Source organism: Cucurbita pepo, chromosome 20 (genome assembly GCF_057944985.1).
Source record: "Cucurbita pepo subsp. pepo isolate OVF chromosome 20, ASM5794498v1, whole genome shotgun sequence".
NCBI lineage: Eukaryota > Viridiplantae > Streptophyta > Magnoliopsida > Cucurbitales > Cucurbitaceae > Cucurbita > Cucurbita pepo.
Genome location: NC_141817.1, coordinates 4,996,845 through 5,012,311, shown reverse-complemented (window position 1 = coordinate 5,012,311; position 15,467 = coordinate 4,996,845). Strand labels below are relative to the sequence as shown.

Here is a 15,467-nt window from a genome sequence, read left to right as displayed (position 1 = left end):
CTATACCCTCATAGAATTCTTCGTAGGTGACCCCTTGAAATACCAGGTGAGATCCGCCGAAATACTCATGAATCTAGCTTAATTTACAATAGAAAATACTTAATTTACAAGTAGTAGACAAAATTGGCTCTTGTCCACGTGAAAGTAGTACATTGAAAAGGTAAGAAAAGAAATACTAGCATGACAACCTATAAAGAAAAGAAATACTAGCATGATATCCTATACATAAAAGAAAAAAAAAATAATGTATCTCATCAATTATATTGATGAAAAAGGAAATAAAGAAGAAGAAGGCAAATAATTTAAAGGAAAGATAAGTTAAAAGGATAAAGAAGACATATCCTTTCACAATTTGTTTTTTCAAGTAGTTTAACGACTATTCAGTCCATTGTAACTGCCAAATTTTCGCAAGGTGGTTGAGAATCCAAAAATGGATCATTGAGATCGTAGATTGTATCTTCTTCTTCTACTATAGAAGGAGAAGATGTTGAACCAACCGATGCGTCCTCTTGAAGAAGCTTTTGAAAATTAGCTTCTGAAGTTGTTTAGGCTAATGCAGCAAACAGCCTACACTTTAAATTAAACAACTCGGTGGTCTTCTTCTTGGATAAATCCTAAAGGTGGTCATTCTCAGATAACCCGACCTTTCCTACTTTTAAATTTGCGTGGGTATAAGTGTATTTATCACACCATTTGATTTTGATTACTTTGAAGACATGTTTTACTTGATCTTCAGTTTCCTTTCTTTGGAAATTCCAAGTTAGAATCAAAAGAATTCTTGAAAATATACGCTAAAAGCGCATAACCATGGAAAAAGAGTTTTGAAGATATTTTGAACGAAGTAATGGAACGATTCCTGTATTGGAACGGGAAATATATCTTTGACAAATCCAAAGATTTTCCACCATTTGATAAACTAAAATGGATAATGAATTTTGTAAGCATTCTGGCAGAATTGAATTAACCACGAGTGCTCGTAATTTTGATACCAAATGACATTGAACCATGCCATCTGATAATCTCTGTAGGAGAAAGAGTGAGGAACAAAAGGTTTTGAAAAAATCTTCTCCGTGTACGGATCTTGGTTCCAGTACGTCGGATTCACGACTTTGAAAATTTTTAATTTTGAGTACGCGATTTTTGAAGGATCATCGCAACTCGGAATATGAGTAATGTCGACAGACTCGGTGTCGACCAAAATGAATTCATAAAACCTTCTGGTCTTATGAAGGTCTTCCGGGATATAGAAAAATCTCGATGGATAGGCTTTTTTGACGACCTCGCTGATCTTTGGATCGTCGTATTCTGGTTCTACTAGAGCGTCTGGTAGGGATACAGATTTTTAAAAATAAGTTCTGATTTTAGGAACTGGAGAGAATCGAACGAGAACAACCGCGTCCGAGTAGGTTGAGGGGACAGAAGGTCCCTTGAAGTGGAAGAGACAGTAGGTCAAAATCTTATATGCTTGGTTGATATTGAGAAGTGGTGATGCCTCCCACGAATGAACTTTGAAAATCATCTTCGTCCAAGTTTGGTTGTGCCGTTTCCCTTTGTTCGGGCAGCCTTTTCTGAAGTTTGAGATTTTCTTGGCGAAGCATATAAGATTTTGACCTTTTTCAAATCTTAATGTCTGTACTGTCTCTTCCACTTCAAAAGGACCTTCTGTCCCCTCAACCTACTCGGACGCGGTTGTTCCCGTTCGATTCTCTCCCGTTCCTGAAATCAGGACTTATTTTCAAAAATTTGTATCCCTACCATAAGCTCTAGTAGAACCAGAATACGACGATCCAAAGATCAGCGAGGTCATAAAAAAAAAAAAAAAAAAAAAAAAAAAAAAAAAAAAAAAAAAAACTATCCATCGAAATTTTTCTATATCCCGGAAGACCTTCATAAGACCAGAAGGTTTTATGAATTCATTTTTGTCTACACCAAGTTTGTCGAGATTACTCATATTCCAAGTTGCGATGATCCTTCAAAAATCGCGTACTCAAAATTAAAAAATTTCAAAGTCATGAATCCGACGTACTGGAACCAAGATCCGTACACGGAGAAGATTTTTTCAGAACCTTTTGTTCCTCACTCTTTCTCCTACATAGATTATCAAATGACATAGTTCAATGTCATTTGGTATCAAAATTACGAGCCCTCATGTTTCATTCAATTCTGCCAGAATGCTCACAAAATTCATTATCCATTTTGGTTTATCAAATGGTGGAAAATCTTTGGATCTATCAAAGATATATTTCCCGTTCCAATGCAGGAATCGTTCCATTACTTCGTTCAAAATATCTTCAAAACTCTTTTTCCATGGTTATGCGCTTCTTGCATATCTTTTCAAATTCTTTTTATTCTAACTTGGAATTCCAAAGAAAGGAAACTGAAGATCAAGTAAAACATATTTCAAAGTAATCAAAATCAAATGGTAGTAAAACAGATTTCAAAGTAATCAAAATCAAATGGTGGGATAAATACACTTATACCCAGGCAGATTTAAAAGCAGTAAAGGTCTAGTTATCTAAGAATGACCACCTTTAAGATTTATCCAAGAAGAAGACCACCGAGTTTCTTAATTTCAAGTCTAGGCTGCTTGCTGCATTAGCCAAGACAACTTCAGAAGCTAATTTTCAAAAGCTTCTTCAAGATGTCGCATCGGTCGATTCAATATCTTCTCCTTCTATAGTAGAAGAAGATAAAATCTATGATCTCAATGATCTATTTTTGGATTCTCAACCACCTTGCAAAAATTTCACAGTTACAATGGACTCAATAATCGTTCAACTACTTGAAAAGACAAATTGTGAAAGGATATGTCTTCTGACATATTCCTTATCCTTAACTTATCTTTCCTTTAATTATTTGCCTTTTTCTTCTTTATTTCCTTTTTCATCAATATAATTGATGAGTATTGTATACATTTTTTTTTTATTATTATTATGTATAGGATATCATGCTAGTATTTCTTTTCTTTACGGGTTGTCATGAGTATTTCATTTCTCACCTTTTCGATGTACTACTTTCACGTGGACAAGAGCCAATTTTGTCTACTACTTGTAAATTAAGTATTCTCTATTGTAAATTAAGCTAGATTCATGAGTATTTCAGCGGATCTCACCTAGTATTTCAGGGGGTTACATACGAAGAATTCTATGAGGGTATAGACTTGGGTGTTGACAGCAGCCTCTACCTTTTCATGTTGTACCTCAGTCCCGGTTGATGGACCTTCTTCTTTAATGATTTGAGTAGTTGGCATAATAACATAGTGGTTTAATATCTGTTGGCGAGTTGATTTGTCAAGATATTTGTCCCACAAGTCTTTGAGTTGCCCCGTAAATCCAGTTACTAGGACTTGAGCTATTTGATGGTCGGATTTGTGGCCCTGTAATTTATACGCGCCTGCGGCCATCATCATCTCATTGACAACATTCATTATCAGATAGTTGGACAATCCGTTGATATTCCATTCATAGATTGCTAGACCATCGTAATGGGCTTGAGTTTGTAGCGTCTTTTCTTCGAATTGAATATCCGGAAAAGACGGTTGAGGATACCAGTTTTTCTGATTACTGGTATTATTTTGACTTCTTCTAGAGATAATTTCAATTCGATTGTAGAGAGGTTCTTCCAACTCATTTACAATCTCATCTTCGGATTCCTGGATTTCGTCGTAATTGTTAACGACATTGACAGATGAATCTTGAAGTGTTATTCCAGGATTTAGAATCCTATCCAATTTTTTTTCTATCTTGGCCATTGCAGCCTCTTCCTTTGAAACCCTTTTCATAAATATGTCGAGATTTGCCGGTCTGAGTATTGGGATTGACTCATCGATCTTTGGTATAGAGCTGCTTGCTTGTTCTTGCTGAGTACCAGAATTCTTTGAGATTTTTCCCTCGATATTCTCAAGTTGAGTAGCAATCGTGGATAAAATCTTATTTGAATAATTGTTTTGATGCTGGATATTCTTGATATCCTTTAGGGTCAGATTACCCTTTTCTAGTCCTTTTGGAATCGTTTTGAAAGGACTAGCTTTAACCTTTTCTCCGGAGTAGTTGTCAAATTCAACTTCTTCCCACGGAGGATGTTTTGAATATACCTCGCCTCTTCTGGTAGTCTTTCAGCTCCTCTGAGTCAAGGTGCATATCTGCAAAATATTTTCTTCAAACCATTCGAAGAATGGTATATTTTCTTCTATGGCTTCCATATGAGAAAACCGCTGAGCCTTCAATTCATTTCGCTCAGCTTCTTTGTAGGTTTGAAAGAATGCATTTCTTATTGAAGAATTGGTAGCTGACATAAAATCTGTTTTTAAAGATTCATTGTCTATTTGGAAATCAGCTCTAATGACATTTAGCTGACTTTCGTAGACGGATTGAGTATCCATATCAGTATGTGTTGGAGATCTTGAGCCATCTTCGTAGTGGATTGATGGCCTCCTTTGATCATAATTGACCCCTTTTATCTTTAAGGGGTCATATGTTGATCTCGAAACTCCTAAAGTACTGTGTCTAGAATTCAGAAATTCTTTTACTTTTGAATCTGACGAAACTTCTTCGTTGAATTTTATTTCAACGCTTCTGTCGTCATGTTCAATGATTTGGACTTGGTTTTGAGATTCTTTTCTTTTTAGAAGATTTGTATCCTCTATTTTACAGAGAGTATTTCTGTTTATTTGATCCCAATAGAGAGTTTGTGGAATCGTCACTGAAGACTTTCCAATATTTGCCTTTATGAGCATGGTCGATCCCTTTGGTGAGGATCTTAATGCTCTCGGACAAATATTTGTATTCATGAGTTTATAATAAACCCTGAATATGACGACTGAAGAATGAGTTTTAGCCTTGATGTTCATATTTTTTTACTGTAAGTCCAGCATAAGGGCTGATAATATGTGCGGGTCGTGAGCGACAAAGTAAAATTTGGATTACAATTGATAAACTGGTCCATTCTCTAAATTAGATTGAACCATTCCCTGTAAAGAATTTGAGAAGTCTTCATGTCTCTTATCTCGTAGGGAGATAAGGACTGGGATATCTAATCCAAGTCTGAAGAATGGTTTTACAGCGACTTGAACAAGACTGACGTGAAGATAATTAAACTCTTCATGATGTTGGAGTACAAGAGATTTTGAAAAAAGATTCAGAGATTCCCTATTGCTATGAATTGGGTTATTTATGTGAGAATTTGATACATGATTTTGGAGTAAAATTGAAGGGAATAGTCCAATTTTGGAGTTGATCTTCAATTCTGCCAATATGATATTCTTGGTTGACAATATTTGAGATGGTGAGATTTTCTCCTCTTCGGTGTTCCTTTGAATTTTCTTCTTCTTATGTGGGACATTTGAAATGATTTGATTTTTTGAATTTTCTCAGAAATTCGTTCATAAGAAGAAGATATGAGAAATAAGAGATAGATAGAATATAATAATTCTTTTTTTGAATTTCTCAATTGATTTTCAAGAGGGAGAGCTATGGGCTGATCGATTTCCTATTTAACATTGATGAAGTCATTTTATAGACTTCGGACTTTGAGAGTTGATTTGAAAAACGTAAACTAAGAGATAAGATCAAATCTAGCAGGATAGGACCCATGCGAGATCTGTTTTCTAAAAGTAAGAAAATACTTCATGCAAACTAATAATTTAAAAGACTAATAATTTACAAAGACAAAAACTGATAATTCACATGCAAGCCTTCCGTGTGTGGCTCACAAGTTATCAATCGTCATTTTGTCTTTAATAAAGATGTCAAGTTGATGATAAAATTTCTTCGGAATCTTTCGTATGACTAAGCACCCAAGCTTGCCAACGGACTTATTGCGCTTCCCGCGTCTTACTACCTAGAACACAAGGGCTATTCGCTCAGCTATCACATGCTCCAAATTCCTCAGAATTTCTCTCATCGTCTTCCTACTTTCAGCACTATCATTCTTTAAAGATTGAGTAACTCTTCTTCCCTCACAAAAATCGAGGCTCTGATACCATCGGGATTTTTCTATATCCCGGAAGACCTTCATAAGACCAGAAGGTTTTATGAATTCATTTTGGTCGACACCAACTCTGTCGAGATTACTCATATTCCGAGTCGCGATGATCCTTCAAAAATCGAGTACTCACAATTAAAAATTTTCAAAGTCATGAATCCGACGTACTGGAACCAAGATCCGTATGAAGACTTTTTCAAAACTTTTTGTTACTCTTTCTCCTACCGAGATTATCAGATGGCATGGTTCAATGTCATTTGGTATCAAAATTACGAGAACTCGTTGTTCATTCAATTCTGCCAGAATGCTCACAAAATTCATTATCCATTTTGGTTTATCAAATGGTGGAAAATCTTTAGATCTGCCAAAGATATATTTCCCGTTTCAATACAGGAATCGTTCCATTAATTCGTTCAAAATATCTTCAAAACTCATTTTCCATTGACTATGCGTTTTAGCGTATATTTTCAAATTCCTTGGATGAATTTTCAAGTAAAGGAAACGGAAGATCAAGTAAAACATGTCTTCAAAGTAATCAAAATCAAATGGTGGGATTCTAACGTGTAATACTACGCAGATATCAAAGCAGTAAAGGTCTGGTTATTTGAGAATGACCACCAAGTTTCTTAATTCAAAGTCTAAGTTGCTTGTTGCATTAGCCCAGACCCTTCATAAGCTGATTTTCAAAAGCTTCTTCAATAGGCGGCATTGTTCAATTCAATATCTTCTCCTTCTATAGCAGAAGGATACAATCTACCGTCTCAATGATCTATTTTTGGATTCTCAACACTGAATAGTGTTAAACTACTTATAAAAAAAATAAAAAATAAAAAATAAAAATAAAAATAAAAATCCTGAAGGATATGTCTTCTAACATCATCCTTATCAACTTATCTTTCTTTTTAATTATTTGCCTTTTTCTTCTTTATTTCCTTTTTCATCAATATTGTACATTATTTTCTTTTTCTTTAATTTATAGGATATAATGCTAGTATTTCTTTTATTTATAGGTTGTCATTCTAGTATTTTTTTTTTTTTTCTTACTTTTTTAATGTACTACTATCACGTGGACAAAAGCCCATCTTGAGTGAGGGCTTTCATTTGGAACAAGAATCAAGCTAAGTCGAGCTCCCAATTGCAAGTTATAGTTGTTGAGTTTTTTGGGTTTCCTACTCTCTAGTTTCTTCCAAATTCGAGAGGAATTGTCCAAAATTTCCTTTCATACTTGTTCATACACCTTCTAAACAAGATTACTCACAAGTTTTATGAAGAGATCGAGTATTGAAAGCACCTCAAATACCAATTCCCAATCGTGGTCGTCATTGAAGAAGAAGCTTATAACTTGAAAAAATCAATTTGTGCCTACAAGCAAGTTCGTCGAGTGATACCCATCCCATTCGGTTTCTACACTTTCAAGAAGCATTTCAATAGAAGACTACAAAGGCTAACAAGTCTCAGAGCTTACCCAATTGAAGAATGTCATTCTTTTGTACAAATTGGGGGTAAGGCTCGGATTCCCATCTATAGTCCATTTTTCATAAAATTGAGCATTTCTTTAGCTTAAGAGGATCAATATGAGTAACTTTAATAAATAAATGAGAGCTAAAACGTGTAGAACAAGCTGTCCAAGAAAATGAAAATTTGCTTTTTTTGGTGAGTTGAAGACTGAGGAGTAATTTTCAAAATTAAGGCCACATACTTAAAAGACGTTCTACAAAAACAATTCTTTTAGCTAGAGAGGAGTACAAGGATGAAATATCATGAAGAAATCAAGCCTTGATAACCTCTAGAATCGGTTGTCCAATAAGAAGTTCTCTAGTTTGAACTTCGGCGAGGAAACAATTTTTCGACGAACTTTGGAGGTGAATAACTCATGCTAATCCATGAGAAGGTATGAAAGAATTCTCTAGCTCTTCCCTATAACACCATCTTTGATGTAGGCAGTTCAACTGAACCGCCCATGTCAAGCCAAAACACGATTCTCCCTCGGATTTTCTCAATATTAACCTTCTTTCAGACGGGTTCTCAAGAAAAACTTTATGGTTCCAGAAACTAAGCCCTCTAAGGATTCAGTCAAAGAAAATTTTAAGTAATTCGAATACCGAAAGCTCGAGAATGAAGGTCCCGAACTTCAACGATAAGATAAGTAGTCACCTTAGACTTTTCTTAAAAAATAATTGTAGGAATCGATTGGATTTCTGTATGAACCTTAAAATGAATATGAATTAAGTAAATACGAAAGGAACCATGAGTTAAGGCCCTAAATCGATCAATTTGCTCGAAATTCAAGTAACATTAAAAATAACCCACTAAATGAACTCCGTTACCTATTAATTAAGTCTTGTCTTTCAAATCATAGTATAAAATTTGAGTATCAAACATCGAGTTATGATATCTCTCTTTTCCATCTTCCATGATACCAACCATTTGTTTTTGGATTGTGATGGAAGGAGTTGGGTTTCATTTTTTCATCTCATTGGTCCTTATTTCTGTTTTTATGGACAATATAATTCACAATGTTCGTCTAAAATAATGATTATGTTTTTTTTTTTTTTTTTTTTTTTTTGGGTGTGGTTCTTGTTTTTTCCACCAGCTACCACCTCAACTCATACACTCATTAACCTTAATTTAGTATACTTTTCAATCTCTCATTATTGTTCTTATAGTTTGATTAGATGTTCTAAAATCTCTTGTCTTCCCTATTTAACCACTAATCTTTTCTTAATTCCTTTTAAAATATTTATTTCTCTCTTCAAATCTAAATAAAAAACAATATTTTAGCCCAAATCTCTTAAAATTTAAGGAAAGATTCTTATTCTTATCCATATATCTAGTGGATTCTTAGGGTTTTAACAGTGAAATTCTTCCATGAAGCCTTAGGAAATATGATCTCGAGCGAGCTAATCGAGGATTTGTTTGATTAACTTAGTTTTTAAAAGCTATTTTTAAACCGTTAGAAAATTAATCGAACGGGCGTAGATATAATCGAACATAGAATTACCTTCTTGCAGCAGCAGGAAGCAAGGAGATGCCCATGGCTGCTCTTGTTGTTCTTCTTCTTCTCTCTCTCTTTACTTTGTTGTTGTCTTTGAAAAAGTAGTATAGACAAAATGGAATAAACGATTTAAAGATGAGTATGTAAGAAGGAACCTTGAAAATATGAGTAAAGCTGAGTCAAGAGTCTTTGGTTCCATCCATTCAAATTTTTACTCTTTCGATCCGTGTCCACGATTCAAAATTTGAATTTTGCACCTGATAACTCTGACATTTGTCTATGATATGGTCACGTTATTTACTCATCGATTCTAAGAGTGAACACTATCTCCACATACCAACACGAGTCCTGTCAACATATTTACTAGCTTTGATAAAAATTTCAGCTATTCAAAGAAGGTGGTGCTGAGTGGAGGATCTTCGAATTCAACTACCCTAAATTTCTACTTCTTTATTGTTGCTACCGTCGTTATCATCTATACTCATATGGAGAATTAAACATTTAAAACTTCATCATAAAACATAAATTTCATCTTAAAACATTGTCATAGACTTACCTATTCGAAAACATCTTTAAAATGACACAACAAAATGCTAAATTAAAAATTAAAAACATCATATTCTAACTTAAGTCTAAGAAAACTCAATGCAAGTCTCATGGTCTCGAATTGCGATGTCACTATCAGCCGTACAGAAATGTTTAAAACTACCATATGCATGTGTCATGGTCTCGAATTGCAATTTCGCCGTCAACCATACAGGGATGTCTACAACTACCATATGCATGGAATTCTCGAACGGTCGGCGACTATATTTTTTTATGTTTTAATCCTTACATCAAAGGTAAATTAATGAAAGCATATCAATATTTACTAGAATATTGTTTCACTATAAAAATGTATAAAAACTATTGAAATTAATGAACTAAACTATATTAATTTTAAACATGTGAAATATTATCAAAAAAGGAAAAACAAAAAACAAAAGGGACATTATCAATAAAAAGAAGACAAGAACATCGTAATCGTTTTGGGGACAATGAGTAAATGAAAGGTTGTGAGTGAGTGGTTCATCTTTTGTAACAGTTGCTAACAGCAATGTCGCCCACCAAATGATTGACTTCTGGCAGTGACCACTCAGTTCACATACACATCCACCCGTGATCAAAGATAAATGGACAAAATGACCAATTTCTTCTCCATTTTCATTATTTTTATTTATGTTTTTCTTTTGTTCTTAGGACTATTTTAAATATTTTTTTGAAATCCACCCTCTAAGAGCTTGATGATGACGTGCCTTGAATCTAACAGAGTGATCGAAAGTTTGGTACGCCAGTTCTTTCAAGCGAATTCCCGAACTACTGTCCTCATCCTTAGACAGAGCTGCCAGCTTCAAGAATTTAATATCAAGTAAAGAGGACTCTATCATGATCTTACGCGGGCTTGGGTACGATCTAACTAAAACGATTCCACATGAAAGAGGATCGGACAATAGCCTTCGTCGAGTAATGGGAAGCAGGCTAGTCCCCGAAAATGCTCGTTCCTTTGACGTTGGGGCTGACAATTCACCTTGTGACTCATTCCTTCGGTCGAGCGTTCTTCGAACGTCGATCAATCTATCATAGGTCGCTCCGTCATTGTCTGATGTTTTGTTGTCTGATCACAAAAGAGACTTGATGTTAACCTTGTTAATGAATAAACTGAATTCATCAATAATGAAATGGGTGCACATGGACAGATTTTAAAAATGAGGTTCATTGGATACATTTTGAAGTTAGATTCATTCGGTGGATACATGTATTAGATTATTCATGAATCACCCTAATGATTAATACATGTACGAAGTAGATTCATTATTTCAGATTTGGTACATGAATGGCCATGGAAGATTAGTACCTACTTTTTGTAATCTACACAACCTTATTTCAAATTTGGTACAGATTAGTACCTACTTTTTGTAATCTACATAACCTATTCAAGGGTAGGTTCTTACTATCATGGTGTTCGGTCTTCTCTCCCTAGATGGTGAAGGTGTGGCCATAGCTTGACCCTTTTTTCGTTGCCATCAACTCCAAGGTTATCTGGTCTATCCTTACAGTTCCACAACCTTATCCCGATGGGCATGCTTGTTCAAATCTAAGAATAACTTAGAATGTTATCACATAATTCTAACAACCACGTATGGGCTTGGTCCTATTTTCTAAAATCCATAGCAAATTGTGATCTCTTGGGAAATCCTTTATCAGGAATATCCTTCACCCCATAAATCATAAATGGCATATCGTGCACTTTGTAATCCTAGAAGTCCATAAACTTGAGCTTAGTCACCGAAGACAACAACCAAAATCGTGCAACCATGTCCCCCATTGCTCGTCTCTCAAAGTTGATAAATCTTTTTTCTTGAAATGCCAACTTTTCTAAAACTTCCCTTGGGTAAAGATATGCTCAACAGGTGCTTGGTTCCACTGTAGTCACCCTTGCCTAAGTGAACTATATTTTCTGGGCCTACTACGTGATATGTATGGTGGCATTCTTGGCCTTCGAAGTTATGGCCATGGGAGGTTGGGTATTAGGTACCTCCTAACGAGTACCAAGTGTTAAATCTTGTACCCAAATTCATGGGTTGGATGTTGCACTCTGTGGCATTAGCTCTCTTCATTCTTAGGGCCAATCTGCTATCTCATGAACTCTCTCAACTTCAAGTTCATACACGTCTTACAGCATATCATATAATACTAAATAATACTAAATAGGATTAGATTGCATACTTAGTCACGATGAGGCATATCGTAGAGCTGAGTCACAGAGGTGTACAAATCTCCACCCTCAAAAAAAAAGTCTACATAACCCAAAACCTTACTGATCGAATACCAATTTGTCATAGTCCAATTTTTAAGGCATTAAAACTTCGTCCATGACTAAAAGATAAAGACCAAGAGAAAATAAAATAAAAATAAAAGATGAAAATCCGATAAAATGTGAAGCAAAATAAAGATAACAAACAACACAACAAATAAATATAAGAGAATCTCATTATAAAATGGTGTTGTTCAAATTTAATACAAATGGAGAAATATGTTTGGGATACATTTATAAATCGAAATATTAAAACTCATCATATAAAAATGGATTGACGCTCCGAAATGACCCCTTTTATGACCACACAACTCTCGTATGTTACTACACCTCGACTGATAGCCTGCGAACACCTGAAAAAGAAAAGTGGAAAGGGGAGAGTACAAAATACTCAATAAGCAACTTACCTGTAAGCTCTTATCGCATCCTTATCCTAGTAGGTATCAATGGAATTTACTTTGGGCTATAAAAAATTCGAGTCTAGTCTACTACTATCTAAGCATCTAGGTGCCTTGAAGTTCCGAGCAGTACTTTAGCTACTTACAGACTCACTCTAGGTTCGAGGGAGGTGGTTCACCTATTTCTGGTCGCGAATCTCCTAGGCTACAAATCTCATCTCTCAGATGAACTACTCTTCTATTCTTAGACTTGTAGCTTTCTTTGCTTGAGCAATGTGAAACCAGTGTCCTGAGTAGAGATTTTACCTCGTAAAACTCTCTCTCTCTCTCGTGAGGACAGTATGATGTGTGCTAGTTTGGTCATCTTCCATGGAATATTATCTGACGAACCCTTCCCATAAGACCATATAGTCACCAAAGGTTGGTGGAATGACCCTATGAGCCAGTTAGCTTTTGAGTCAACCTATGTGGCACCTTACCCCTCACCCCTCCTAGAGAAGGTTTACTATTGCAGCTCCTTCACAAGGTTAGGCTACTAGTCATCTTAGCGCACTACCCTAACCGGCCTAGGCCTAGCTCCATAGTACTCTTACCCTTTGTTCTTGTGAGTTATGAGTTTTAACTAGTTAATTACTTTAATTAATAAGTGTTCTTATAAGTTCATATAAAGTTAAGGCCAAAGCTACTATTATTTGTGACAATTTACTCAACAATTACAAAGGATTTGATATAATAATGAATTTACATAAGATTGAATCACATGATATTTAGCTTCTCTTTGTAAATATTTGATAAGATTGATCATATGTCACTTAATTCAGTTCTAAAGTGAATTATACACTTTTTCTTATGATGGTGTCTATTGATTTGGGTGAGCTAATATAAAATATTATAACAAGAACCAAATTACATTATTATTATAATTCATATCCTTACAATAATTTTAAACACGAGAAAGACGCAACAAATATAACTGGTGATAGTTTAACTGAAACACAAAGCACAAAATTAAAACTTGGGAAGAAAATTCATGATGAAACTTTAGCAAATAACCAAAAGTCTGAAAGAAGTAGTTCTTCGATTCAACCTTTTTTAGTTATCAGATTGTTGATAGGAGCAAAAACCTTGGTTTGCTGCCGTGAAGCCTCCATCAACAATTAAGTTATGTCCACTTACGAACCTTGATGCATCACTTGCTAAATACAAAGCGGTTTCAGCTATATCTTCTGCTCTTAAGATATCTCCACATTTGAAATGCGAATAAACATTAGGAAACTCATCGCCATCTTCAAGCTTAAACAGCTCTTTAGTCATGTCCGAGGGCACCACATGGGGCGACACACAATTAACCCTTATCCCATATCGTCCTAAATCAACCGTTGCATTCTTCATCAATCCCAACACGCCATGCTTTGAGCTCGTGTACCCATATGGCCCAATCCCACCAATTGCCGAGCAAACACTTGCCGTCATGATTATGCTACCTTGACGAGCTGGAATCATTGCCCTTGCTGCATGCTTGGTGCCCAAAAACGTCCCAAGTAAGTTGACGTTGAGTACCTTTTGAAAGTCAGATGAGTCGTTTTCAAGAATGTTGAATATGGGATTTCCAAGAATGCCTGCGTTGTTCAACATGATGTCCAACTTTCCGTACTTGGAAATGGCTGTGTTAACCGCATTTTCGACGTCTTTCTCTTTCGTTACGTCGCAGTGGACGAATGAAGATGACGAAGAACAGAGATGGTTGGAAAGAGAGTGACCGACATCATCTTGGATGTCTGCAATCACGAGTTTTGCTCCATGCTTAAAGAAGGTTCTTGCAGTGGACTCCCCAATTCCTCTGGCTGCGCCCAAGATTACGGCCACTTTGCCTTCTAGCCTAATCAAATGATTGTATTGTTGTAAGTAATTTTTCAATGAATACAAATATCCATCCATTCTAGTTTATTATTCTTTTTAAAAAATATAATATTTATTAAAAAATTATAAAAAAAAAATCTTAATAAATCGATATATTTCATAAACAAACGTATATATAATGTTTTGTTGAGAATTATTGGAAGTGAGTCCCACGTTGGTTAATTTAGTGCAAGATGATGGCTTTATAAGTGAGGAATACTATCTCTATTGATATGAGGCATTTGGGGGAAGCTCAAAACAAAGTCATTAGGAAGAGTAACCGTGGACAATATCATACCATTATGGAGTCATTGTGGACAATATCATACCATTATGGAGTCATCGTGGACAATATCATACCATTATGGAGTCATCGTGGACAATATCATATCATTATGGAGAGTCACAGTGGACAATATCATACCATTATGGAGAGTCACAATGGACAATATCATACCATTATAAAGAGTCACAGTGGACAATATCATACCATTATGAAGAGTCACAGTGGACAATATCATGGTATCAGAGTCATGCCCTAAATTTAGCCACGTCAATAGAATCCTCAAATATCGAACAAAGAATTGTGAGTCGAGCCTCGATTAAGGGGAGTGGGTTATCTCCATTGGTACGAGGCGGACCGAGATTAGGTTTTGAGAGAAAATAAGGTTACCTTCTTGCAGCGGTGGGAAGCAAAGAGACGCTCATGGCTGCTGGTTGTTCTGCTTCTCTTTCTCTCTACTTTGTTGTTATTGGCCAAATGCTATGAAAGCTTTATATAAAGGAATGCTTTGAAATATCAAAATGAGTAATGCTGAGTCACAACACCTGGTTGGTTCCTGTCCATTCAAAAGTTTAGGATTTCATCTATCCCTCTACTCTCTCATCAAAAAAAATTATGAAACACGTGCTATTAGAAACAATATCTCATTTCAAAATTTCAATCTTTTTTTTTTTTTCAATTAGCATCTTTTTTAAATGGACGGTCAATCCAAGTTGTTGGATGAAATGATCATGGGTTTGTAATCAAGGAATACTATCTCCATTAGTACGAGGTATTTTGGAGAGGTGCAACGCAAAGCCATGAGAGCTTATGCTCAAAGTGGACAATATCATACCATTATGGAGATCAGTGATTCCTAACACAAGTCATCAATAAGTCGGAGAGTCGATTAAAGATGATTATTGAGCCATAGGGATAGGAAACAGAACATATTAAGGACCGATCATCCAAAGAGATCAAATATGCTATAGAACAAGCTTTTCGACCCGCGTGTTAATTATATATACAAGAGAAAGAATCACATCACACATTAGATAGTATGTTTGTAATGACTCA

At 35.4% G+C, this 15,467-nt stretch overlaps 1 protein-coding gene across 1 annotated transcript; it reads right to left on the bottom strand.

Moving 5' to 3' along the window:
* Window positions 1–13,118: 13,118 nt before the first annotated feature.
* Window positions 13,119–14,956, bottom strand: LOC111784102 (borneol dehydrogenase, mitochondrial). The gene is made up of 2 exons (XM_023664928.2): window positions 14,802–14,956; window positions 13,119–14,108 (listed from the first exon to the last, which is right to left on the bottom strand). The coding sequence occupies exons 1-2, from the start codon at window positions 14,834–14,836 to the stop codon at window positions 13,322–13,324; spliced, it is 822 nt and encodes a 273-aa protein (XP_023520696.1). The 5' UTR covers window positions 14,837–14,956; the 3' UTR covers window positions 13,119–13,321.
* Between the last annotated feature and the right edge of the window lie 511 nt (window positions 14,957–15,467).